Below are 25,055 nucleotides of genomic sequence, written 5' to 3'. Positions count from 1 at the left end.
TGAATCCTGGGGAAAGGAACTTTGTATAGATAAATGCCTTGGTTGAAGAATACTAGCTTATAAATGATTTCTGGAGGAAAATTAATTAGTAACAAGATTAATCTCTTTTGTTACTTTGAATTTTTACTGTAAGTCACTTACTATGTTAAATGCTTTATATATAATATGTCATTTAATCTGCATATTATGGGATGGAGACTATTTTAATCCTTAGTAGCTAATGAGAAAACTGACACTGAAAGATTATTCTAGAGGCAGAGACAGAATTTGATTGCAGAGCTGTGTTCTCAGCTCTGCTATAATACTGCTGCTGCTAATTGTGTAGGAATAAATACCCAAGTACTGCATTCCTCCATATCAATTATTCTTAGTGTTGATGTACATTTGAATCACCTGGGAAACCCTGAAGAAGTACTATGCTGGACTCTATTGCCAGAGATTTTTGGCCTGGTGGGAGGGCCTGCTTCCTCAGGTCAAATATGGGAAGTTTTTTTTTGTTTTTTTTTAAACTCTACAGATTGTAATGTGCTGGGCTGGGAACCATTTGTTTATTAGGAGGCAGAATTACAAATTAGCTCTTGAGTTTTTCCACTCTTTTCTTAAATTATTCTTTTTTCCCTGCATTCTGAAAAGATATCATCCTTTGAGAATTGACAGTGATCCTTGAGCCTCTAGTGCCGTGCTCTAGCATCGATGTTCAAAGAAGCCACGACAGTGCTTACTTGAATTGTCCATCTGAAGGAGGAGGGACTGGGAAATCGTAGGTCTCTGATCATATTTCTGATCCTCTCCTGTGATATGGAGAGCTAGAAGCTGGAGCTATATCTGGGGACTGGGAGTAAAAGTCTGTGCCTGATTCTTTGAATGGATCTCGCCAGCCTTCCCAGGAAGAATCCAGGAAAGAGTTCATAGCCATTCCTGAGTGATCCTTCCTGATTCCCCAGAGAGGTCAGGGACCCTCTTGTGTTCCAGCCCTTGCTAGTGATATGGGCTGGGCTTTCTCTGAGAGAAATCCTGAGGGGTCCTAATCATGATGACAAATGAAGGACCAAAGCCAGACAAGTGCCATACTAAACATCTTATTCTGGTGTAAGGTTTACATGGAGAAGGGCCTTTAGTGTTCTGGTGAAATATTTCTATTTGTATTTATATTCAGTGTCAGTTATTAAATTCAGAACTTGTTTTGATGGCCAACAGCCCTTACTAACTGCAAGCACATTACTGTATCTTACATTTTATACTAGAGAAAGCAATCTACTAAACACTTCCTACTTAAATAAGAAGATCTTTCATATTTGAGTCTTGGGAATAAAGCAAAATCATATTTTCCTTCAGTGGACTTTGGATCAGGTTTAGTCTTTATGTGTGCTTTGTATAACATTTATACGCACATGAATACAGGAGCTAAAGAAGGTAATGATAATTAACAACCAACTCATTTTTTTACATAAAGGGCGTGCTAAATACATCAGTGAATTAGGTTTGCTTTATCTGCAATGACATAGAGATAATAGAAACATAGCTTGAACTTTCTTCTGTTGTGTATCATTAGAATTCTAGGAATAGACAGAAACATGATTTGAATTAGTTTAAGCAAGAAAAGGGGGAAAAAAGTAGGAGTTTGTTCAGAGCGATATTGGAGAATCCCATAGAATCCATGAGCTGGTCGCATTTTAGGAATAGACTGGAACCCTGTGGGAAACCCAGTGTCTGTTGCTTTTCTCTGTCTCTGCACAGTGGCTCCATTTTGGCCTTGCTGCAGACTGCCTTTCTCTATTCCTCAGTTGAGTCGTGTGGTGTGGTTGCCAGTAGCTACTGTACATCCAGACACATGGACAGGAGTTCCTGTCCAGGAGAACAGGAATTGCTTTGGGAGAACTTGGCTGTTCCAGAAATTGTGTGGAACATGAAGAGGCCAGTGGCAGTGTCTCAAAAACAGGGAGTGTGGGACAAACACATAAAAGGTGTTCACAGCACAGCATCAAACCAAATAAAGTGTCTTAAATTAGGACTATTAATGACTGGATAAATTGAAATTCGATATAATCTATTCTGGTGTTTTATCTTAATTCTTCTTGTATTTATCCGTTATAACTAGCATTTTCACATGTAAGGCATAGGTCTTAATTAGTTTAATGTTAAAAAGTATAAATAAAATAATCTTTAGTGACTCTTCTGTTTCATGCTGTGAATGTTGATGCATGTGTAGACAGAAAGACACTTAATTTGACTGTTGTATAAAAACCCAAGACACTCATTTGCTATTAAAATAACTGTCTTTATATTTGCCTTAGTTAAATAAAGAAAATAAAGCATTGAAAAGAATCAGCATGTTATACATGGCCAAGCTGGGACCAGATGTAATAACTGAGGAGATTAACATTGATGATGAAGATTCAGCCATGGACCCGGAGGATGTTGCCAAGACTTGTGTCTCAGTACAGTGTCAGAAGCAGATCAAAGGTAGGATTCCTGGCTTAATTATTGAACATGGTTTTGACTTCTATTAGGATAATGCTTCTCAACCCTGGTTGCACATTGAAATTACATAAGGATTTCAATAAATACTGATGCCTGTGTCCTTTTTTGGAAAAAAGTTCTGATTATTTGTCCCCGAGGGTAGTCTGGTTGAGAATCATGATGACTGTAGCTTTATGAGTTACTTTCTTGTTTGGGATTAGATACTTTTGAAAGCGCCATCTTGACAGGAACAGTCAGTTAACCTATACATGTCTTAAGGATAGGACTGTGTGTTAAGATATTTTTGTTAAATGAAAGAAAGAATGAATAAAGATTTATTTGGCCAACACCTTCTGTTAGTCGGATTTCTCTGTTGAAATCTTTGGGGAAGATACCTCCCGAAATTGCTTTGTCTCTGCCCTCTAAGAACTTCTCCTAAGATTCAGGCAATGAACTAGAAGCAATATGTAGTATTAAGCAACTGTGTTGGTCCCCAAATGATTCTATAAGACAAAACCACATAATACATCTGTGAAGTACACATTAACTCTTTTAATAAATAAACACACACATATAGTTTAGGATGTAGGAAAACAGTCTAGGGCTTGGTAATTATTGGAGCATTTTAACTTACTGTATATGTCAAGAATAATATTTGTTGGTCTGATAGATAAAACTTCAGTTGGAAATATAAAGAAGAAAGTAAAAAGAAAGCCATTTTAACCCTGTGTGTGCTCAATTGCTAAGCCGTATTCAACTCTTTGTGATGCCATGGACTGACCACAGCCCACCAGGCTCCTCTATCCATGGGCTTTCCCAGGAAAGAATACTGGAGTGTGTTGCCATTTCCTCTTCCAGGGGATCTTCCTGATCCTGTAATTGAACCTGCGTTTCCTGCATCTCCTGCCTTGGCAGGGAGATTCCTTAACCACTGAGCCACCTGGGAAGCCCCTGTTACCCTCTCACCTAAGAAAAAATTGTATTTATGTTGGCAGGAATGGGGAGAGGAAGTTTAAAGGCTTTCCTTTTGTTTCTATTTCTCCTTTCTGTTAGATCTTGAATAGTATGGTCTCTGATTCTTTTTCAAGATTAGTCTGGCAGTGGAGAAAGTGGTTTTGAAATAAGTGTCTTGAGAGCCCCTTCATTAATCTGGGTTCATGTAAAAAGTTTGATTTAATTTATTAGTAAATAACCATATAGAGCTTGTCTTATTGTCCTTGGAGAAGGGTAAGAAATTAAAAGCACTTAAAAGCTAAGTGGCAAAACTATGTGGGCCTGGGTATAAATTTAAGTACTGTGCTAGTCCATGTATTTTTTATTTTTTTAACATTTGAGCAGTAGAAGTAACTTTAATATAACACCAGAAGCTTTTGCTCTTATAGTGCCTAATATTTTTACTCTAGTAACACAGTTTTCAGTTAATCTCAATAATATGAAATATGAAATAAATTAAGAAACAAAACACCCACAACTCTGGAGAGAAAATTATTAGAATTAACCCTTTTTCAAATAGGTTATATTTTGAGTCAGTTCAAATAATATTTAAGGGCTATAAATTGGCAGCATGTCAGGATTTTTTTCTTTAAATCAAAATCTCCAAATTGTTAGCTGCCCCGTTTGTTTGTATTGCATTGTGACAAGAGCCCATGGCCATTATAAAATAAAAAAGAAATTAGTACAATGCCTTAATTTGTTTTGCCAAAAGCTTAAAAAATCCTTCTTCTAAAATGCCAGACAGTTTCTAGAATATAGGTTTGATACAATGCAGAGAAAACATAATCTAGTACATTTAACATAGTGAGAGTGCCTGATAGAAAATTTAAGAAACGTAGCTATATTAGGAGTGGGGAACAAGTGAAATTTCCATTGTCTTTTGCTGCTTCCTTTTCCTTCTAACTGTTGAAAACCTTTGACAGTAAACTGCTCATGGACTGTTATTTTCAATTCTTCTGACAAGATTGATTTCTTCTTTTAAAAATTAGGCTTTATTTTTTCTTTAAAAATGCAGAACTTCGAGATCAAATTGTATCTGTTCAGGAGGAAAAGAAGATATTAGCCATCGAACTGGAAAATCTCAAGAGCAAACTTGTAGAAGTAACAGAAGAAGTATGTATCTTACGCCTGAAAGGCGGGACCTTTAGTGTTTTAAGATGTTTGGGGACAGGCTGCATCAAAAACTTGCTGTTGGAAGCTAATTTCTGACATGAGGACCATGTACCAATTTTAATCTTCTCTTGTCCCCACTATTCCAGACCTACAAAATGGTATAGAAAATAAGATCATAAGCATTCATGGGCCCACTCTGTAGCTCAAGAAATAATGTACTAAAACAGCATCGAAGTGTTTCCTGTTATCCCGCATGTTTCACTGTTTGCAGATTTGTGACAGTGATACCTGTATCTGAAATCAAACACGGTTGCTGCTGGTGAAGAATGATTTTGCTTCTCTAGTCGAGGGCTAACTCAGTAGAGAAAGGCTCTCCTCCTCTGTACCTCCCAACACAGGCATATATGGTAGATGGTAGAATGGGTTCAAGTGGGTATTTGGAGAATCTTTTTATTTTTCCTTCTGAATTGTCTGTAAAAGCAAGAGCACGTACTTAGCGTTCTTTGCACGCGACTTCAAGAATGTGCCTTTGCAGTCTCAATTTAACTTGTGTCAGTGGTTCTCAGAGTCGGTATCCCAAGGTTTCCCCACTGATGTGTTATAGCACCTTGATATCTTGCCAGTGATATCAAGTGTCCCAGAGTATTGGTCCCTTCAGTGAGCAGCCTCATCCAGTTCCCATACACATATTCTTAAGGACCAGAATGTGAAAAAGGTTGGGAAGCAGTGCCCATCTACCTCCCAGCCTCAGTTACTGTTTCAGTAAGTGTGAGTGGGAAGAAGGAAAATGATATTTTGAAAGTACTGAGCAGGGTATACCAGTTACTAATTTAAACAGAAAGCAACAGTATACTTTGTACTAAAAGAGACCAGTTCACAGACTCTCTGGAAGTGCTGATGGATTCAGGGGCCCTTTCAGGACCATCATCTTAGCTTGTTTCTTGAGTGTTATCGTAGGAGAGAAAGACATTTTGATGCATTCCATTTCTCAGTTATAATTATTTATTGATGATTCACTTCCCTCCCATTTAGAGGTATTATTGGAAGCCATTTCAGAAGTTAGTTTTTTTATGATTATTTCAGACATCTGAAAAGTATAAAAAGTAAAAAAAAGTATGAACATTCATATGCTGACCATGCAGTTCAGTCCATAAAACGTTAACATGTTATTGAAACACATGTGTATCTCTCCCTGAGTGCCTTCTCCTGACTCCCTGCCCTGTTTCTCCAAGCAACCATTATTCTGAACTTGGTTTTTATGATTTCAGTGATTATATTTACATATCTACTACAATAACTAGTATTTTGAATGTTTTTAACTGTATAAACTTGCTTCTTAAATTCAACATAATGCTTTTGAGATCTATCCACTTGCTATATGTAAGTTTACATTCTTTTTTTAGAACTTTACTATGATATTCTCTTTTCCTGTGATGCCAAAAATTATTTCAGAAATTGAAGTTTTTTGGGGGGAGGTTTTCATATGTATTTTATTTAAGCCAAAGGTCAAAGCATTTTTAATTAAAAAAAAAATCTATGTATGTTTTACGTAAGCCAAATGTCATCAAAGTGTAAAGTGAATGCCAAAATTTAATATTGTATTTCTGATTAAATGATTCAGGTATATTTTGGGTGCAATCTAGTTGGATTTTTCCTTTTGAAATATCATTTACGTTGGATGACTAGAACATTGCCATATTTAAGGAGCAATGCTAATACTATTTGGAATATGTAAAGAAGTTCCAGATATATATCCTAAATTAAATAGATACTTTGAGGCTATAAAAATGCTTTAATAAAAGCCTAGCACAGTGAAGGCAATTATTGCTTTAATGTAGCATCGTGTTGAAAATTGAACAGCAGTTTAAGTCACCCATCATCATGTCATGTTTTACAATTTTGGATGTTTTCTCCTCTCACAATATCACATTTTTAGGTAAATAAAGTTAAACAAGAAAAAGATGTTTTAAATTTGGAAGTTCTTGAACAGAGAAAAGTCTTAGAAAAATGCAATAGAGGTATGTGTTTCTAGTCTATTCTTTCAAATCTCTAACTTACTTTGTTTATATATATTTTGTATTATTTTATACCTGTGTCTAAAGAGTGTTGTAGCAAAAGTTTTCTTAACATCTAGCAATGAGTCTCTCTCATTTCCTGTGCTTTTATCACCTAAGTTAGAGCGGAGGAAATTTAAAAGTGCTTCTGCTTAAGGAATTCACAACCCACTCATTTTGAAACTTCAGACCTAAATCCTCTTTTGTCCTACATGTATCCTGGGACCATGGCCGTAGTGGTATTTATGTATCTGGTAGGGTTATTCAGTAAACCTCTCCTCAGTCCAGCAGAGATTGGGATAGCTACATAAATACATGCAACATTAGATGATAAAATTTTAAATTAAGAGGAAAAGGAAATAGTTTCATCAGTACTATCTAGATTCCATACATATATGTTAACATACAATATTTGTCTTTCTCTTTATGACTTCGCCATGTACAAAGGCTCTGGTTTCATCCACCTCATTAGGACTAACTAAAATGCGTTCTTTTTTTTAAAGCTGAGTTGCTTTCCATTGTATATATGTACCAAAATTTCTGAATCCATTCGCTGTGGAGATGCAGACATAGAGAACAGACTCATGGACACAGTGTGGAAGGGGTGGGGGCCAAGTCACTTTGTTCATGTCCGACTCTTTGTGACCCTATGGACTGTGGCCCTCCAGGCTCTTCTGTCCATGAGATTTCCCAGGCAAGAACACTGGAGTGGGTTGCCATTTCCTTCTCCAGGGGATCTTCCCAGTCCAGAGATTGAACCTGCATCTCTTATGTCTCCTGCATTAACAGGCAGTTTCTTTACCACTAACGCCATATAAGAGAGTGGCATGGAAACATACACATTACCATATATAAAATATAGTCAGTGGGAATTTGCGGTGTGCCATAGGGAGCTCAAGCCCGTGTTCTCTGAACACCTAGAGCAGTGGGATGGGGTGGGAGTTGGGAGGGAGTTTCAGGAGGGAGGGGACATGGCTGATTCTGTTGATAAATGGCAGAAACCAGCACGGTGTTGTAAAACAAATATCTTGCAATAAAAAATTTAAAGAAAAGAGGATATGGAAAACAGGACAAAGGGAAAGTGAAAGTATGTGTTCAGATACAAAGTGCTTCCTTGTTCCAAGTCCTTGCACATTTCCTGCCTGTGTGCCTGAAGTCTGCCTGTGAGCTCTCTGGGAGCCAGAGCCACGAGAGATTTGTGATCTTTTCTGTGAATCACAGAAAAACTTACCTCTTCGTCAGGAGAAGCAGACCTGCTAAGAAGGAACTTTCTTCTAGAGAAAATTCTGTGTAATTTGATTTTATCATCCTAGTCATAAAGCATAGCATCTAATCTCATGGTGCCATTTCTTATGTCTCCGGGTTTAGGACAAAGGAGTTATGCCAAAGTGCAAATGTAATTCTCAAGGAGGGCAGGGTTTCTCCCTGTGCCTTTTGTTCTCCTTTTTCCCTTCAGCCACTGTCTTTCCTAGTTCAGAAACTACAACTCGAAAAGGAAACCTTTCAGACTCAGGACCTTCCCTGTGGGTAGTGGTGGTGGTTCTCTATCTTTGTGTCATTCATGAATTGAGATTCTTTCCTTTTTAATAAATGAACTTATAGCTAAGTGTGGGAGATGCACTGGGTTGTAACATTTCCTTTGCTCTTTGTGCATTTAAGGAGATAGAAATGGCATAGAAGAATTTTCAGTTGTGATACACTATGCTATTAACAGGGTTCTACAAAGGTTAGTATGATGGCCCTTGCCTTCAGGGCGTCTCCTATCTGGGAAGAGAGAGAGATTATGTAAATAAATACATGACTAGGACCAACCCAATTTATTTCAGGATCTAAGAGGACCAGGACATGTGAAAATTCACTTTTTATCATAGTGTTCTGGTCATAGGAAAGAAAGTCAATTATCTTGCCCAGGACTTCTTTTTAAAAATAGGTTTGAGAATCATTTAGCTCGCAGGGACCTATAATTCACATCACAAACCACCACTTACATTGCTTCACTTGAGCAAGACTGTTAGTCTTTCCTCTGAGGAGGCGGTAGATTGACCGAGTACAAAGTTTGAAATTCTATGTCATTACACAGCAAACCAGTTCTTAGTCAGTTAAGACTGAAGTGCCCCGGAGGAACAGCTTGTGAAAGCAGCCATTAAGAGAGCCTTTTTAAAGCTTTTTATCGCTATGACTCAGCTCAGAGTTGAGAGTGCCTGGCCAGAATCTGATGGAGAGATCAATGTACTATCCACCCATGTGGTACCTAGTTGGTGATGACGCCATCACTCCCTCTGTCCCATCTATATCATTATTTAACAAAATGTCAAAAAGTAGGAAAGAATTCACGTTGCTTCTATTTGACAGGATATTCCCTTTGAAGGTTTCTGCCCACAGGGATTCTTTAGTTCAAAGCTCTGACTCTGGGTCTCTACAGATCTAAGGCTGTTTCTTTTCTTTATAAATATGGATAACACTTCAAAACAGCTAATACACACACACACACACACACACACACACACACATTTTTCTTTCTTTTTATTCAGGTAACATACTTTTTTTGGTGGGAAGTATAAATGCATATTGGAAAAGGAAAAAAAAAATCTCAACTTTTATAGTCCAGGTATGAGTGCTGTTAACATTTTAGTGTTTATTCTTCTGGGAGAGGAAAGGAGGGGAGGGACAGTTTATAGGTAGGGGACTAAGAGGTACAAACGATTATGTAATAAGATAATTTACAAGGATATGTTATACAACACAGGGAATATAGTCAGTATTTTATAACTAAATGGAGCATAACCTTTAAAAGTATCAATCACTATACTGTACACCTGTAACATAATTTTGTGCATCAACTATATTTCAGTCAAAAAGCCTATATATACAGGTTAAATTGTTTGTTAAATATGTTTATAATATAGATGAAGTATAAAGAAAATACCAACAAAAAGGATAGTCTTTTTATCCATTGGTACTTTACAAGCCCCTGAACATCAATCTCTACTTATATTTCTTCATTGAATTTTTATCATCGTTTTTATTTGTAGTTTTTCAGATATGTATGTATCTCTGAACAGCATGTTATTTAATTTTGCGTGGACTTGCTATATATGCTGTCATTTTCCCTGTGTCCTGCAACTTTTTGCATTTGTGAGGCTCATCCATATTAAGGGGTTGTACTGTGGTATGTTTCTTTTCACTGCTGTATAATATTTCATTTGATGTCTATACCAAAATTTGTTTATCCAGTATCCAGTTGGTGGATGTTTGAGTTTTGTTTCCAGGTTTTTGCTATTCCAAGTCATCCTGTTATGAGAATTCTTACACATGTCTTCTGGTGCAAATAATCAAAGAGTTTCACTAACGTACACACCAAATGTAATATTTTGTCTTCAATTTCACTACATAATGCCAGATTACTTTTAAAGTAGGTCTGTAAGTTTATCTACCTGTTAACAGTGTGTTTGTTTTCATTGTTCTGTGCCCTGTCCAAACTTGATATAGCTATACTTTAAAATTTTTGGCAGTCACCTCTTTGGTGAGTATAAAAAGAAAGCTATGGTTTTACTTTCCATAGCTTTACTTTACTTTACTTGGTTACTGATAAACATATTTGTTGGCCTTTTACATATTTCCTCCTCTGTGAAACTTTTATTGATGTGTTTTATATGTGGCTTTTAAGAAACAGGAATGAGTTCATTTTAAAGATGTATCAAGAAGGTCTTTCCCATTTAGGAAATATGCCTCTACAATATAATATTTTATGTTTTTATGTTGGTTTCTACCATACAACAGTGCACAACAGTGCAAATCAATCGTTATATAGAGCCTTTCCCTCTTGAGCTTTCCTTTCCACTCCCATCCAACCGCTTTGGGTCATCACAGAGCACCAGGCTGGCCTCCGTGAGCTATCCAGCGACTTCCCACTAGTCATCTGTCTTATACACGGTAGTGTATATATAGCTACTCTACCTTCTTAATTCATCCGACACACTCCTTCCCCCGCTGTGTCCCATCATCTGTTCTCTATGTCTGCATCTCCATTCTTCCCCTGAAAATATGTTCATCAGTACTGGTTTTCTGGATTCTGTTATCTATGCGTCAATGTACGATATTTGTTTTTCTCTTTCTTCACTCTGTATAAAAGGCTCTAGGTTCAGCCACCTCACTGCAACTCACTCAGTACAACATAATCTGTTGGCAGAATATTTCTTGTATATTTCTCTACTTACTGACCCCTTAATGTTGGGTCATCTAGATTGTTTCATTATTTTCAGCAGTGATGCAGAGAGCACCTTTACAATTAGATCTCTGTAGGTTCGTGATTCATTCTTTTAGGAGAATAGATACATTTCTCAAAGTGGAATTGTTGAGTCAAAGGGTATGAATAGTTTTAGATTTTTGATTCACATTGCCAGGTTGCTCTCTGAAAAAGTGTTATCTAATTTATATTCCAGCCAGCAATGAATGTGGGTGTGTGTCTGCCTGAATAAGGAATCCTTTTGATGCTGTTTTTTCATCCATTTGCCTGATAATCAGTGTGGCCTATTGTCAATTTTCTTTTCCTTGTCTTCTTAAGTGTCCATGCTGGCAGTAGAAGAGTATGAGGAGATGCAGGTGAACTTGGAGCTGGAGAAGGACCTTCGAAAGAAAGCAGAGTCATTTGCACAAGAGGTAAATATTTTGCAGAGACCTCATTTTTTAGTTTTATATTTTAAAGAGCTTTGCAGATGACATATGAAAACATTTTTTGAGGTTGAACAAACACTTGTCACTCTGAATAAAGATCATCTGATCCAGGGAGCTATTTGGAATAGTATCAAGTTCACTGAACTTGGTGTCAGAGATCTGGGTTTACATTTTGCCATGTCATTCGGGTAGTAGTTGTTTGTTACTAGGAGTTCTTAACCTGTTTAGGCTTTACTTTCACCATCTGTAAAATGGGTGATGATACCAACCTCACCAAGTGGATTGTAAAATCAAATGGCATGAGTCTTCATAAGAATTTTATAAACTAGAACATGCTATACTGTGAAAATAAATTGTATTTAGGGATACCCATCCCATTACTTGTGATTGAAAGTCTGGTTTGAGTACAGGATTTTTGTATATTTTGTATGTTAAGAAACTAGGTTACATCTCAGTATACCATCTGAAAGAGCAACATCATGGTCTTCAGTGACTGTTCAGTGCTCTCATTGTATGCCTTGATTCTGCCACTTGCTGTGGAACATTGTTACACATGTTATACATCCATTATCTGAGCCTTTCCTCTCATGTTAGAGATAAGCTTTGAGCTTCTCATGCTCCGGGTTAACTTTGTTGACACGTGGTGGTTGGGTATTCCACGGCTCTGTGACTGGTTTCCAGGGAAATGATGAGGCATCAGTTGGCTGAGCTGTAACAGCTTATGATGTGTGATGTGTTAACAGCTTATGATATGATCTATATGAGATCTTCTCCATCATGTATAAATATTTCGAATCTGTGTGCCTACTGTGGGTTCAAGGAAGGTAGCTAAGGAAATGTAAGCATTCTTAGGTGGAAGTATCCAAGGTATAGAAGGAAGACAAAGTGCAGGGTTATGGGAATGACATTTGAAGATCAGATGATAGTTTTGTGCAAGAGTTTTTCCATATTTGAAGGTAACTGTGGTAGTAATGAACCCTATAAAAGTTTATTCTGAGAAAATATGATTTGAAATATGATTCAGTTTATTCAGAGAGTTTAATGAAAGGTGAGTAAATATTTATTCTCTTATTTCTTGGAAGGAGGAAAAAGAATTGAAGTGTGTTAGAGCCCTTTGGAAAAATCTACAGCATATAAATAATGGAGCTAAAGAAATGGCTGAGGGGAGAGTAGAGATAATGTGAAAATGCCTCCATTGCAAAGCTGAAAATGTTGGCTGATTTTGACCTGCATGCAAGGGTCTTAATTTTGAGAGACATTTTCAGTTTCCATTTCTTGTTTGCAGAATGATGTTAGAATACAAAGCAGCTCAGAGAAAAACTTGAAGGCCATGCAATAACAGAGAGGATAGATGGAAGAAGTAAGATTCCTTTAAGAATATAAAAATGAATGATCATTCTGCCATGCAGCCTGTAGTGATTGGCGCAAACAGTGCTGACAGGTTAATCCAGAATAAGGAGAGAGATGTTTGAGGAGGGAAAGTGAGAGCAGTGGTACTTACCCTGCTGGTGTGTGTGTGTGTGTGTGTGTGCGTGCGCGCGTGCATGCGTGTGCTAAGTCACTCAGTCATGTCCGACTCTTTGTGACCCCATGGACTGTGCCCGCCAGGCTCCTCTGTCCATGGGATTTTCCAGGCAAGAATACTGGAGTGGGTTGCCATTTCCTGCTCTACATTGCTGGTAGCATAAGTATTTGCAACAGTGATCGATGATTTTACAGTATCTGAGGCTCGATCTGCACAATAGTAAGAAGAAAAGACAAAACTGAATTAGAACTGGTATATCTTCCCTTTTACATGGTTTATAGATTCTCAGGTTTTCAACAGACAACTGCTGATAAAAGGTGTCTGACTTAACTAGAGAAATACCACTTTTGCATTTTGTTCTTGTTATGTTCAGCAAATGTCTTTCAAGCCAGACACAGTGTGGGTAGTGGGAATATAATGGTGAAGAAAGCAAATACGACTCCTGCCCTGTTGGAGTATATAGTGTAGAGCCATAGAAATCATTTTTTAAAGTTAATTTAGGTCACCTTTTTTAACTACAAAAGGAAGATATATACCCTGTAAACATGCAAACAGTTCTCAAGTGTGTAAATTAAAAATTGAATGTTTCTTCCTTACTTCTACATTTGTCCAATTAAAAAACCAAAAGCTTGATCACTTACAAAGAGGGAACAGTCAGTTGTCCTCATAACTATGTTAAGTGTTTGTATTTCTTCAACATAATTTCAACTCTTGAAACCTTTCCTATAGTTTTTGAATGTATATGTTTTGCTATTTAGTGTAGTTTTTCTTTCCTCTGTTTAAAGATGTGAATACTTTTTCAACATGTAGTCCTAATATACTGAGGGAATGTTACATAATAAGTTTTGTTTTCAAACAACTGAGATGATAATATTTTAATGTTATTTTTGAAAGAATGAGTTATATATTAATGACACTAAATTTTCTTCTCATTCTTTGAAGAGATGTAGGAAAATTTCTCTGAAATTCTGATACCAGTGTTACTATTTGTCTGATAAGGGACCCACTTAATAACTCTAACCAAGAAGTTCTTTCCATAGCTAAAAGCCAAATTCATTAGTGTTCAGTAACTGAATTTTCTTTAAATATATCTTTAGAAAAGGCATTATGTAGTGTTTTATTTTAGTACTTTAAAGTCTAGAAAAGGTGGTCTAATGACTAATATTTTTCAGGTTGCCATTGTTATTGAAAGGAACTTCTTTTCTGTATGTTCTTTTCATCTTATATTGCAATTTAGGGATTGTTACAGGGCTTTGCAAGAGAAATTCATGTTATTAACATCCCTAAGACACAGTCTTTATTCTTTTCTCTCTAAAATAACAGTTGAAACAGTTTATAATCATGTAAGTTAAGCAAGTTTTCCTGAGAGCTATAACTTTCCCCAAGAGAACCAGAGTACAGCAGAGCAGTGCAGGGAGTCATAAGGCCACCCCTGGCCTCGGTGGTCCTTGTGCCCTGCATTGTCTGACTGCTGGGCCCTTCGCCTCTGCCCTGGTCAGCCCCGCTGGCTGCTTCCTCTCTGTCTGCCCCTAGACTCGGAGCACTCTTGGTGAAAGGCCTCACTGGCTGGGGAGCCAGAGAAACTTGCATTTGTTGGCCTTTCGTGTTGACTGTGAGATACTGTCTAAGATACCAACACAGGACTCCAACCAATTGAGTTTTAAGAGGGGAAAATGTATAAAAAATAAATTACTGTAATATTATTATTCAATAGTAATCTGAAATAAATCATTTCAATTAGACTATTGGTCTCAAATTTAAGATACTATGATGGAATGTTGATTATGCTTCCCTAGTGCGTAGATTCTTCCAGTCTCACTTTTCTGCAGCCTGACACTTGTGCACTCATGGATACTTACTCATCCTCTGTTCCTATTCTTACACAGGCATCAGATGGAAGAAGAATGCAAATTTCACTTGCAAATGTTGCTCTACTATAAAATGGGCCTGATTTCAGAATTTGTAAAACATTTTGTGTTCAGACTCGCCCACTGGCTGACTTGTATAGCATATTAAGGAAAAGAAGTAATAGGTGAATAGGAAATAATGTTGCTTTCAACCATGAAAAGTTGTGAAGATTAGGTTAAGAGTATATATAAATTGTTTAATAAAAGGCTCAGTTTAATTAATATACCTTTTTCCTTCTCCTCTTTACCCTCCTACTGTTAACTACTTTTGTCACTGGGGAAAAGCTGATTGGTTTAAGACAAAAATCTTAGGTCTAGTAAATAACAGAGAAAGAGATTAGCCAGATGGTGAAGAGCATGGGCCAGTAAATTAGACAGATCTGGGTTTAAATCCTGGGTTTTGCCACTCACTTGTGTCTTTGGGAAAGCTGCTTAACCCCTCAGAGCCTCAGTTATCTTATTAGTAAAAGTGGGATAATAATAGTGTCTACTTGACAGTGGTGTTCTAAGGATTAGATGATAAACTGCATGTAAAATGATTGCTGCCACACCGATCCCGTAGTCTTGAATATGTTTTAGCTTCTCAAAGCAGATGCATTCACCTCACAGGGATTGATGTAAAGGATTAAAATAATGTGTAGAGCATATTTAGTAGAATACCTGGCACAAGTTCTTGATATATATTAGCTGCTACTACTAAGTATTAATATATTTTAAAGCAATAATAAAATATTAAAAGCCGCAGTATGGGACTAAACTATTGTATATATACTGTGCTAAGACAAAGGTAAAGGTTCTAAAGATTATATAAAAGCTATGAATGAAAACTTATCATAGTACTCATTACTTCTAAAATCATCATGTGACCATTCAGAAATTGCGTTTACGTTTTTAATGAAAACTCCACCTTTCCTTTTGCTCAAGTTTCCATTGAGGAGGCTTGTGAGCATGATTGGTACAAGCATTTTTGTAATTAACTTTTGTAGATGTTTATTGAACAGAACAAGCTAAAGAGACAAAGCCACCTTCTGCTACAGAGCTCTGCTCCTGACCGGCAGCTTCTGAATGCATTAGATGAAAATGCAAAACTCATCCAGCTCCTTGAAGAAGAGAGAATTCAGCATCAACAAAAGGTAACAGATTTTCTTCTGGGTTTTTAATGCACACACATCCTTAAACTGAGAGGAGTTAGTCCAGAAGCTCATTGTTCCTTATTTTGCTTGAGTTACTAAGTCTTAACAGTGTTTTCACCTTTTAGGGAAAAAACTACCAAATGTACTTCTAGTACCCATCTAAAATTTATAGTGCACTTTTTGTAGGCTCTATTGTTGTTTAGTTGCTAAGTCATGTCTGACTCCTTTGTGAACTCGTGGGCTGTAGACCACCAGGTTCCTTCTGTCCATGGGATGGGATTTCCCAGGCAAGAATACTGGAATGGGTTGCCGTTTCCTTCTCTAGGGGATCTTCTGACCCAGGGATCAAACCCACATCTCCTGCTTTGGCAGACGGACTCTTTACCACTGAGCCGCTAGTAGGGTTTATAGTGACTTTTAAACCGTCCAAAGGATCGGAAGAAGTGAGGCAGAGAGACAACTCAAAAAGAGCTTGAATAATGCAGTTTGGAAATCTATGAGTCAATTGTGTTTTTGGAGAGTGCATACACTAGGAGAGTATATTGTGATTGGTCTCAAAGAGCTTGTTGGAAGGCATAGGTTTTATTCAAAGAGGGAGGAAAAGTCCATGTTAATAGTAATTGTTTGCTTAGAGAAAATTTCTGATTTTGTAATCTTGCACAAATGTATATGTTTAAAGGCTTCCTAAGTGGTTATTTCAGTTTGTTTGAGTAGAGTTACTCCAGCTGACACAGCCTACCTCTGTGTGCTTGGCAGAAAGGATAGTCATCGTGGTGGGTGAGAAGGAGAGGCGGAGAGGAGGACAGGCAAACAGGTGGAACAAAGCCTTTCAAATTAAAGAAACCACTTAAGAAAAATTGCATCAATATTCATGCTACTTACAGTGTCCCTAGTTGGAGAGGGAAAGGCTGTTAGCTGCCATTTGTTAGCACCTGTGGAAGTCTCTTTAAGCAACACTGTTGACATTTAATCCTTGGATGTTCCTGGAGTTTTTACCAAGTTGGTTGTGAGGTAGAGTTAAACTTTTTTTCCTTCAATAAGAAATGTGGGTATACATGTAGGGAAGCTCTAAATGAATACATGGTAATAGTGCTTGGCCCTGGGAAAGTGCCTTGGGGGATAGGATGGAAGGGACACTTTTTTTTTTTTGGTCCCCATATGCAGGAATTACCTTTTCAAATAAAGAGAATGGAAGAATGTTTATTTTTACCTTTTCAAATAAAGAGAATGGAAGAATGTTTATTTTTATTTAGCTTACTACTAGAATTTTCAGATTTGAAAAAAGTTCTACTACCATTTTAGTCACTAAGTCATGTCTGACTGTTTGTAACCCCATGAACTGTAGCATGCCAGGCTCTTCGGTCCATGGGGTTTCCCAGGCAAGGATACTGGAGTAGGTTTGGGTTGCCATTTCCCTCTCCAGAGGATCTTCGTGACCCAGAGATCGAACTCAAGCCTCCTGCATGGCAGGTGGATTCTTTACTGCTGAGCCACCTGGGAAGCCCTCTTCTACATGTAGTTACCTCATTAAATAATGCGTGCCGAGAACCTAGTAAATTATATTGAGGATGGGACTAAATTGTTGGGTGTATACCTTGTTCGAGTAGGGTACTGAAGAGTATATATAAGTTATAAATGAAGTTAGAGCAATCAATACTTCTAAACCTGTTTTACTGTACTGTAATTCTGGATAATCTTTCAGGTTTGTGGTTGGAAAATATTGCTTACCTGTCTATAAGTTCCCTTGAAAATTCAGCAATCTTTAAAACAACTGTGTTGTTTTTATTATTATAATAAGGAAATCTTAAAAATACAGAAAAAGCTAAAGCAGAAAACTAAGATTAATTAAAAATTCCATAGTTTGGTGCATATCCAAACTTTATGTAAATATATAGTTTTATGAATATAGTTTAAATGGGATCATTGCAAGCATATTGTTCTACAACCTGGTTTTTTTCCATTGATAATAAATTAATATCTTTCTATGTCAGTGTATAGTGAGGTATGTGATTTAAAATTTTTGCACAGTATTGATATTTCACTTACTGAACACTGTAATTTATTAAATCAATAATATTGGTGGACATGTAGCTTATTTCCAAAATTTCCTTGTTGCAGAGAATGCTCTGATGAATATATTTGAACACCTGTCTACTTCTCTGAAACAAGTTCTAGAAGTAATATTACTGAATCAAAGGGGCTTTCCTTCCTTTTTTTTTTTTTAATGGTTTTTGTTGTTACCAAATTATCCCACCAGGACTCATTTTACTATTACCTAAGTTTTTGTTTTCAAATGGGCATAGAAGTGTTAATCTGTTTTAAATGAATTTTTTACTTATATGAATATTAAAAACTAAATTTTCTGGGATATAAGTCTCCAATAAATTTATATGAATCACATTACTGATAATATAAGTATTATCTGTGGTGGTAGTGGTGATGGTTTACTTGCTAAGTCGTGTCCAACTCTTGGGACTCCATGGACTGTAGCCTGTCAGGTTCCTCTGTCTATGGAATTTTCCAGGCAAGAATTCTAGAGCAGATTACCATTTCCTTTTCCAGGGAATCTTCCTGACCCAGGGATCGAACCCGCGCCTTCTGTATTGTAGGCAGTCTCCTACATTGCGGGCAGATTCTTTACCAACGAGCCACCAGGGAAGGCCCAGTATTATCTGTATCCCAGGATTTGTGTGATTTTTTAAAGATGAATTGGAATCTCTTTGCTCTGAAATGCAAAGTAAAAGAGAAATATTTGTTTTTCCCCTTGTTTTCCTTGACAAAGGAAAAACTGTTATCACTGTATAAAAGTCTGTTTGTGATTTATAGGTCAAAGAGCTAGAGGAGCAACTGCAAAACGAAACTCTCCACAAGGAGATACACAGTCTCAAACAGCAACTGGAGCTTCTCGAAGAAGATAAAAAAGAACTGGAATTGAAATATCAGAGTTCTGAGGAGAAAGCTAGAAACTTAAAGCATTCCGGTAAAAACATTGCGTAGGCTATTATGTCTTAGTATTAATATGCGAATCTTTCATGGCTAGTACATTTACTGAATGCTCTGAATTCGATAGAAAAATTCCAAGCTTTCTTTTAAATTCCCTCATTTCTGACTATTGCAGTTAAGTAGAATGATCGCTGTAATGAGATGACTCATAAATATTTAGACTTACTTTTTGGACTCAGAGCTTTTATGAGCATCACATACAGAATTAAGAGACAGAGATACAATTAATACGGGAAGACCAAAACTTCAGCATTTCTCAGGGCTTCAGAGATGAGTGTTCATTAAGTACTTATTTTATTCATTTTAGGGTGTATTTTTAAAAAGTAACTTTTCAGGTTCATACTACCTTCATCTTTGATGTCTAATTATACACATGAAATAATGCTTTCAGTATCACACCTATCAATAAAATGGGCAACAATATGTATATTAAATGGAAAAACCTTTAAAACACCAAGGGGTACTTAAATGATGTATTCATTCAGTTCTAGAAGGCTTAACGGGAATGTGTGAGTTAGATTACTACACAGGGATAAATAATAAGTTTCTGTTGGAAAGTAAGTAATTTAAGGAGTCAGGTTGTTCCCTTTATAACAGCTTCAATATTCACTTCAGATATTTTTGGTTAATTTTATACTAGAATTTTTAAATCTGTACAGAAGAATCAAGTAGGCTTTTTTTTCTTTAAATATTCAGTGCTTTCTAATCCACAATGAAAATGAACTATAATTTATTTTTTTTAATTTATCTAAAATTAAGAAGTAGTTCATTCTTTTTGTCTACTGTGTATATGCTCAGCCATACCCAGTACCCTGGGGTGCTATAAGAAATATAGAAGAAAAGAAACCATGCTTTATTGTCCACGAGGATCTCAGATTCCCTTTAAAGAAATGGACACATGTATATGAAATAACTAGAGAATACTTGGTGTTGGAGAACCTAGCCTGCCCTGCTATTTAAGTGCTGGCAATACAAACAAATGGACAGGTCATTGGAGTACAGTTAGTCATGGAAAGTAGAATGACTACATAGAGGGAGAGTTTTTCCTGAGAACAGTACCTGTAGCCCATGAGAGCTCAATTAGAGGCATTCACATCTCTGCTATAAATTGAGTTTTCTGGCAGTTAGGAACCATGTCTTAAACAGCACCAAGGACAGGCTCTTTTCACATTGTTGGAGCTTAGTAAGTACTTGTTTTATTAATGGCTTGAATGAATTGAATGAATAAATTATATTTCCAGAATGCTCTTCAAAAGAACAAGAAGTTTCTGAGTTAGACATTTGGGAGTCTGAGTCTGGTTAAAATGACAAATTCTAGGATTTGCAGCTTTGAAGGAGATTAAGTGGAGGAGGAAAGTATGCTATTAAAATTCATTACTAAATGTCATCTTTAAAATTAATTCAATTCTTGGTCTATACACTTTAAAAGTCAAATATTAACAATTTCTTAGTGTTTGGGTGGCATATTCCATTCTTAACAAACATTTCTTCAGCCTACTCAATCCTTACTTCCCACCCATCCAGCCATTGTGTTGATTTTTTTTTTCCTTTTCCATAGTTTGTACATATAGCAAAAAGATGGTAATTTTTTGGTAATGTATATAAGGTCTCTCTTACTGACGATAAAAAGTTTAAAAGGTTCTGCAGCTTCATACTGGAATTTCTAACTTTGCCCTAGTAAAAGAATGTGATTTTGAACAGGTGGTTTTTTCCATTTACATGTATGTAAGGTGCTAAGTTGCTTATTTCATCTTTTTTTTCTGAATGCTTGCTCTCTGTGCAGTTGATGAACTCCAGAAACGGGTGAACCAGTCTGAGAATTCAGTACCTCCACCACCACCTCCTCCACCCCCACCTCCTCCCCCTCCTCCCCCCAATCCTATCCGGTAAGCACATCGGGGAAGATGGCTTGACATCAAATGTTAGTCCTTGTCAGAGAAACTGAAGTTTATGTTATTGGTATCCTTTTTAAAAAATACTGGCTTAGAATGCATCATTAGACACGGGTAAAATGTTTGAAAGATATTAGCAGGTGTTTCAGAGAATTTTCTGAAGGCCAGTGTATCATTCCCTTCTTATAATATATTGTTGTTGTTTAGCTGCTAAGTCATGTCCGACTCTTTGCAACCCCATGGACTGTAGCCCTCTAGGCTCCTCTGTTCGTGGGATTTCCCAGGCAGGAATACTAGAGCAGGTTGCCATTTCCTTCTCCAGGGGATCTTCCCAGCCCAGGGATCAAGTATCTCCTGCATTGCAGGTGGATTTTTTTTTTTTTTAACCACTGAGCCACCAGGGAAGCCCACCTCTTGTAATATATTTAGGGTCTTAAATACCTGGCAAAGACATCTTGTGGCCTACAGTGTTCTTATAGATATTCTGGTTTCATGTGGATGTTCCAAGCTGAGGAGCTAGACATAAAAAAACTTTTTTTGATACCTCAGTTTTAAACTTTCAGTCCATGTCATTAGGATTTTCTTTTACCCTTTAACCAGAAGATCAAGGAATTTTGAGCTTGTCCAGAATGTTTTCATGTTTTTCTCTCACTAATTTGAAAAGCTACAGTTTGCTCAGTTATTTAAAAAAAAATAAAAATACTGAACTAATAAAAACCTTACAGCTCTTATTGTTGTAAACTAGTAATTAAACTAAAAGTATAATTATTTTTAACTCCTTAATCTCATATTTAAACCTTTAATAATGCTGAGTGAGTTACATTCCATAAAGAGAAATTATGTTTAAATTCTTGCAACAGGAAATCACATATGCAGACAAAAATTTGCTTTTTCTGAGCCAGAGGTGACTTGATGATGCCAAGGAGCCTGAGCTAAGCACAATACACCCCAGGACATCTCGAGTCAAATTCTGCCTCTTGTGCTTCATTAGCCTACTGTCCGTGTACATAAGACAACCTATCTGCTGTGTGACAGTTTACCTCCTCATTTTATGCTGTTAACCACTTGCGTGTAATTTACTCTTGATCAAATGAAATTTAAAGTTTCGCTAAGAGTTTTACCTTTCATTAACTCATGTGATTTGTTTAATCCATTCACACAGAGAGTCCATTTATTCGTTCTTTGCACCTTTGCGGATCCATCTCAATAGAATGAGTAGCATGGTCCTCCCACACGACCATGAAAATGGAACTCTGCCTTTTAAAAAGATTCTCATTAGTTTTCCTTACTGAGTAGGGTATGACATAATCCACTTTAAGCCATTGAAGTAGTTAAGGCAAAATAATTTTTACACGTGATCGATTCAAGAGTCAATTGAAAGAATTTCAGGTATTTTAAATTCTTTCTCTCCTGGGTCGATAAAGCTGTAGGAGATATTCTGAATTTGACATTTAAAATAGGAAATTCATCACTTTGATCTTTTGCTAAGGTCTAGAATTTTGAGCTTGATAAGAAAGGTCACTTGTGTCTGTGAGGAGAGGGAACTATTAAAAACCAATTATAATCCTACTGTTGGCCTTTAAGTTTTAGTCTCTGAAATCTTGAAAGCCCTTCAAATTAAAAGTAAACTATAACCTAAATAGAGTATTTTCTCAAAGAGCACCCTACAGTTATACTGAGAAATGAAACTAGAATGCCGAATATGTGTGTCTAAAACATGAACTCTTGTAAGGCCCATTGCAGAAAATTTATGTTGAATAACATGAATGATTTTTCTTTTAAGATGAATTTAAATAGTATAAGACAAAGACATAATTTCTCAGTAGAAAGAGATTTTTATTTTTTGATAAGGAGTACTTTCTTGTCAAATATATTTGCATATGTATTGAGTTTCACAAGGTTTTCCAACGTTGTTCCTGAGCTGTTTGTTTTAAGGTGATGTAGGTCCTGGATAGAAGTGAAACTGGGAAAAAAACCACTAGGGCCTGTGGCTTCTTTCAGGGGTTTTATTGGGCCCCTCCACCCCACCCCCGTCCCACTTTCTGCTCATTTGACCAGGAGGACGGTTGGGAGACAGATAAGAGAGGAAGAAAGCATACCTTGGTCATTTTGTAGCAGCCGAATGAAAGGACAGGCTCATGGGGGAAGAGTAGGGTATATTAGTGTATAGGGTTATAGAGTTCTCCAGAGAAACAGAAGCAGTGGGGGGATGGTGTACATGTGTACATATACATCGTATACATAAAAAGAGAAGGTAGCCTGAGTAATTGGTTCACGTGACTGTGGAGGCTGACCAGTCCCAGGATCTGCAGGATAAATCAGCAAGCTGGAGACCGAGGAGAGCCTGCAGTGTAGTTTCAGTCCGAAGGTCACCAGGCTAGAGACCCGGGGAGAGGAAGTGTTTCAGTTTTCGTGACTTAGAAGGCAAGAGAGAGCAGATGTCCTAGTTTCAGCGCAGGAGAAATTTTATCTTACTTAGGGGTGCATGCTAAGTAGCTTCAGTCATGTCTGTCTCTTTACGACCCTGCGGACCATAGCCCACCCGGCTCCTCTGTCCATGGGATTCTCTGGGCAAGAATACTGGAGTGGATTTCAAAATGCCCTCCTTCAGGGATCTTCCTGACCTGGGGATTGAACCCGTATCTCTTTCATCTCCTGCATTGGCAGGCAGGTTCTTACCACTAGCACCACCTGGGAATCCCCTTTATTTGGGGGAGGCTTACCCTTTTGTTGTATTCAAGCCTTTGACCAACTGACTGGGGCCCATCCCACATTAGGGAAGACATTCCACTTTATTGAGGCTACCAATTTATTTTTTTTCAAGATTTTAACATATATGAACCATGTTTTAGTCTTTATTGAATTTGTTATAATATTGCTTCTGCTTTTATGTTCTGGTTTTTTGGCCAAGAGGCATGTGGGATCCCATATGCTTGCATTGGAAGGTGAGCTCTTAACCAGTGGACCACCAGGGAAGTCCCCAGGCTACCAGTTCAGATGTTACCAGAACCCTCACAGAAACACCCAGAATACTGTTTGGCCATATATCTGAGTGGGCTTCCCTGGTAGGTCAGATGGTAAAGAATCTGCCTGCTGTGTAGGAGACCCATCTTTGATCCCTGAGTAGGAAAGATTCCTGGAGAAGGGAGTGGCTATGCACTCTAGTATTCTTGCCTGGAGAACCCCATGGACAGAGATGCCTGGTAGGCTACAGTCCATGGTGTCATGAAGAGTCGGACACGATTGAGTGCATGCACACACATACACACACCTCTCTGAGTACCCTATGACCCAGTCCAGTTGACTCACAAAGTTAACCATCAAAGTGGGTGTGAAGAACACTAGAACAATTTCAAGATGAATATTTCCACCTGGGGTAATTTTCGCTAGAGATTTGACTGGTCCCAGGTGTCTTGTTCTGATCTTCTTACTTGTCCTGTGAAACCCACACTGTCTATTTTCTCTTTAGTCTTAGCACTAGCGTGTTGGATAGTTCTTTATAATAGCACAGATGACTTTCTTGTGGACACTGCACTAGTCTTCAACTTGTACTTCAAATGTATAGAACATTTAAAGCTCACACTTTCTCTCATCCACTTAAGCGGTGTACAAGGAAGAACATCTATTCTCATTCATTTATGTAAATATATACAACTGTTCTGAGCAGTACAAATAACTTCTTGCTCTGTAATCTTTTTATACAGTAACACACATTCCCAAAACTTCCTCTCAGAACCAGAGGTGGGGTGGTTATGGTGTTGTGAGAGGTTAAAGAGAGGTCTCAGACTAGTGAGAGGCGCCCAACTAGTGACAGCCCCCGCCCCCATGCACCCTACCCTGCTTTGGAATGTTAACAAGTAGACCCTGTATTCTCCTGCCTTTTAGTTGACAGAATGGAAAAAAGTAAATTTTACATTATTTCCTTCCTTCCCTTGAGTCCTTTCATTACCTTAAAAGTTTTTTTTTTTTTTTTTGCCTACATGTATATCCCTAAACTACTTTAAATACTTATCCAGACTGTTCAGTTCAGTTCAGTCGCTCAGTCGTGTCCGACTCTTTGCGACCCCATGAATCACAGCACGCCAGGCCTCCCTGTCCATCACCAACTCCCAGAGTTCACTCAAACTCACATCCATCGAGTCCGTGATGCCATCCAGCCATCTCATCCTGGGTGGTCCCCTTCTCCTCCTGCCTCCAATCTCTACCAGCATCAGAGTCTTTTCCGATGAGTCAACTCTTCACATGAGGTGGCCAAAGTACTGGAGCTTTAGCATCATTCCTTCCAAAGAAATCCCAGAGTT

The 25,055-nt window shown here is 37.5% G+C and overlaps 1 protein-coding gene across 3 annotated transcripts in view; it reads left to right on the top strand.

Annotated features, from left to right (window-relative positions):
• SHTN1 (shootin 1) overlaps nt 1-25,055 on the top strand; it is a 113,402-nt gene that overhangs the window by 48,059 nt on the left and 40,288 nt on the right. For 2 of the 3 annotated variants that reach the window (XM_015103436.3, XM_012102999.4), the window contains exons 5-11: nt 2,295-2,463; nt 4,469-4,566; nt 6,503-6,584; nt 11,185-11,279; nt 15,713-15,859; nt 18,686-18,839; nt 20,646-20,748. In XM_015103436.3, coding sequence (XP_014958922.2) covers nt 2,295-2,463; nt 4,469-4,566; nt 6,503-6,584; nt 11,185-11,279; nt 15,713-15,859; nt 18,686-18,839; nt 20,646-20,748 — 848 coding nt within the window. The remainder of the gene's footprint in view (nt 1-2,294; nt 2,464-4,468; nt 4,567-6,502; nt 6,585-11,184; nt 11,280-15,712; nt 15,860-18,685; nt 18,840-20,645; nt 20,749-25,055) is intronic. The other variant, XM_012102998.4, reaches the window with a different exon arrangement.

This window comes from Ovis aries, chromosome 22 (assembly GCF_016772045.2).
Source record: "Ovis aries strain OAR_USU_Benz2616 breed Rambouillet chromosome 22, ARS-UI_Ramb_v3.0, whole genome shotgun sequence".
Taxonomy (NCBI): domain Eukaryota; kingdom Metazoa; phylum Chordata; class Mammalia; order Artiodactyla; family Bovidae; genus Ovis; species Ovis aries.
The sequence above is the reverse complement of the archived record's forward strand: the minus strand, read 5'-3'. Positions and strand labels throughout refer to the sequence as shown.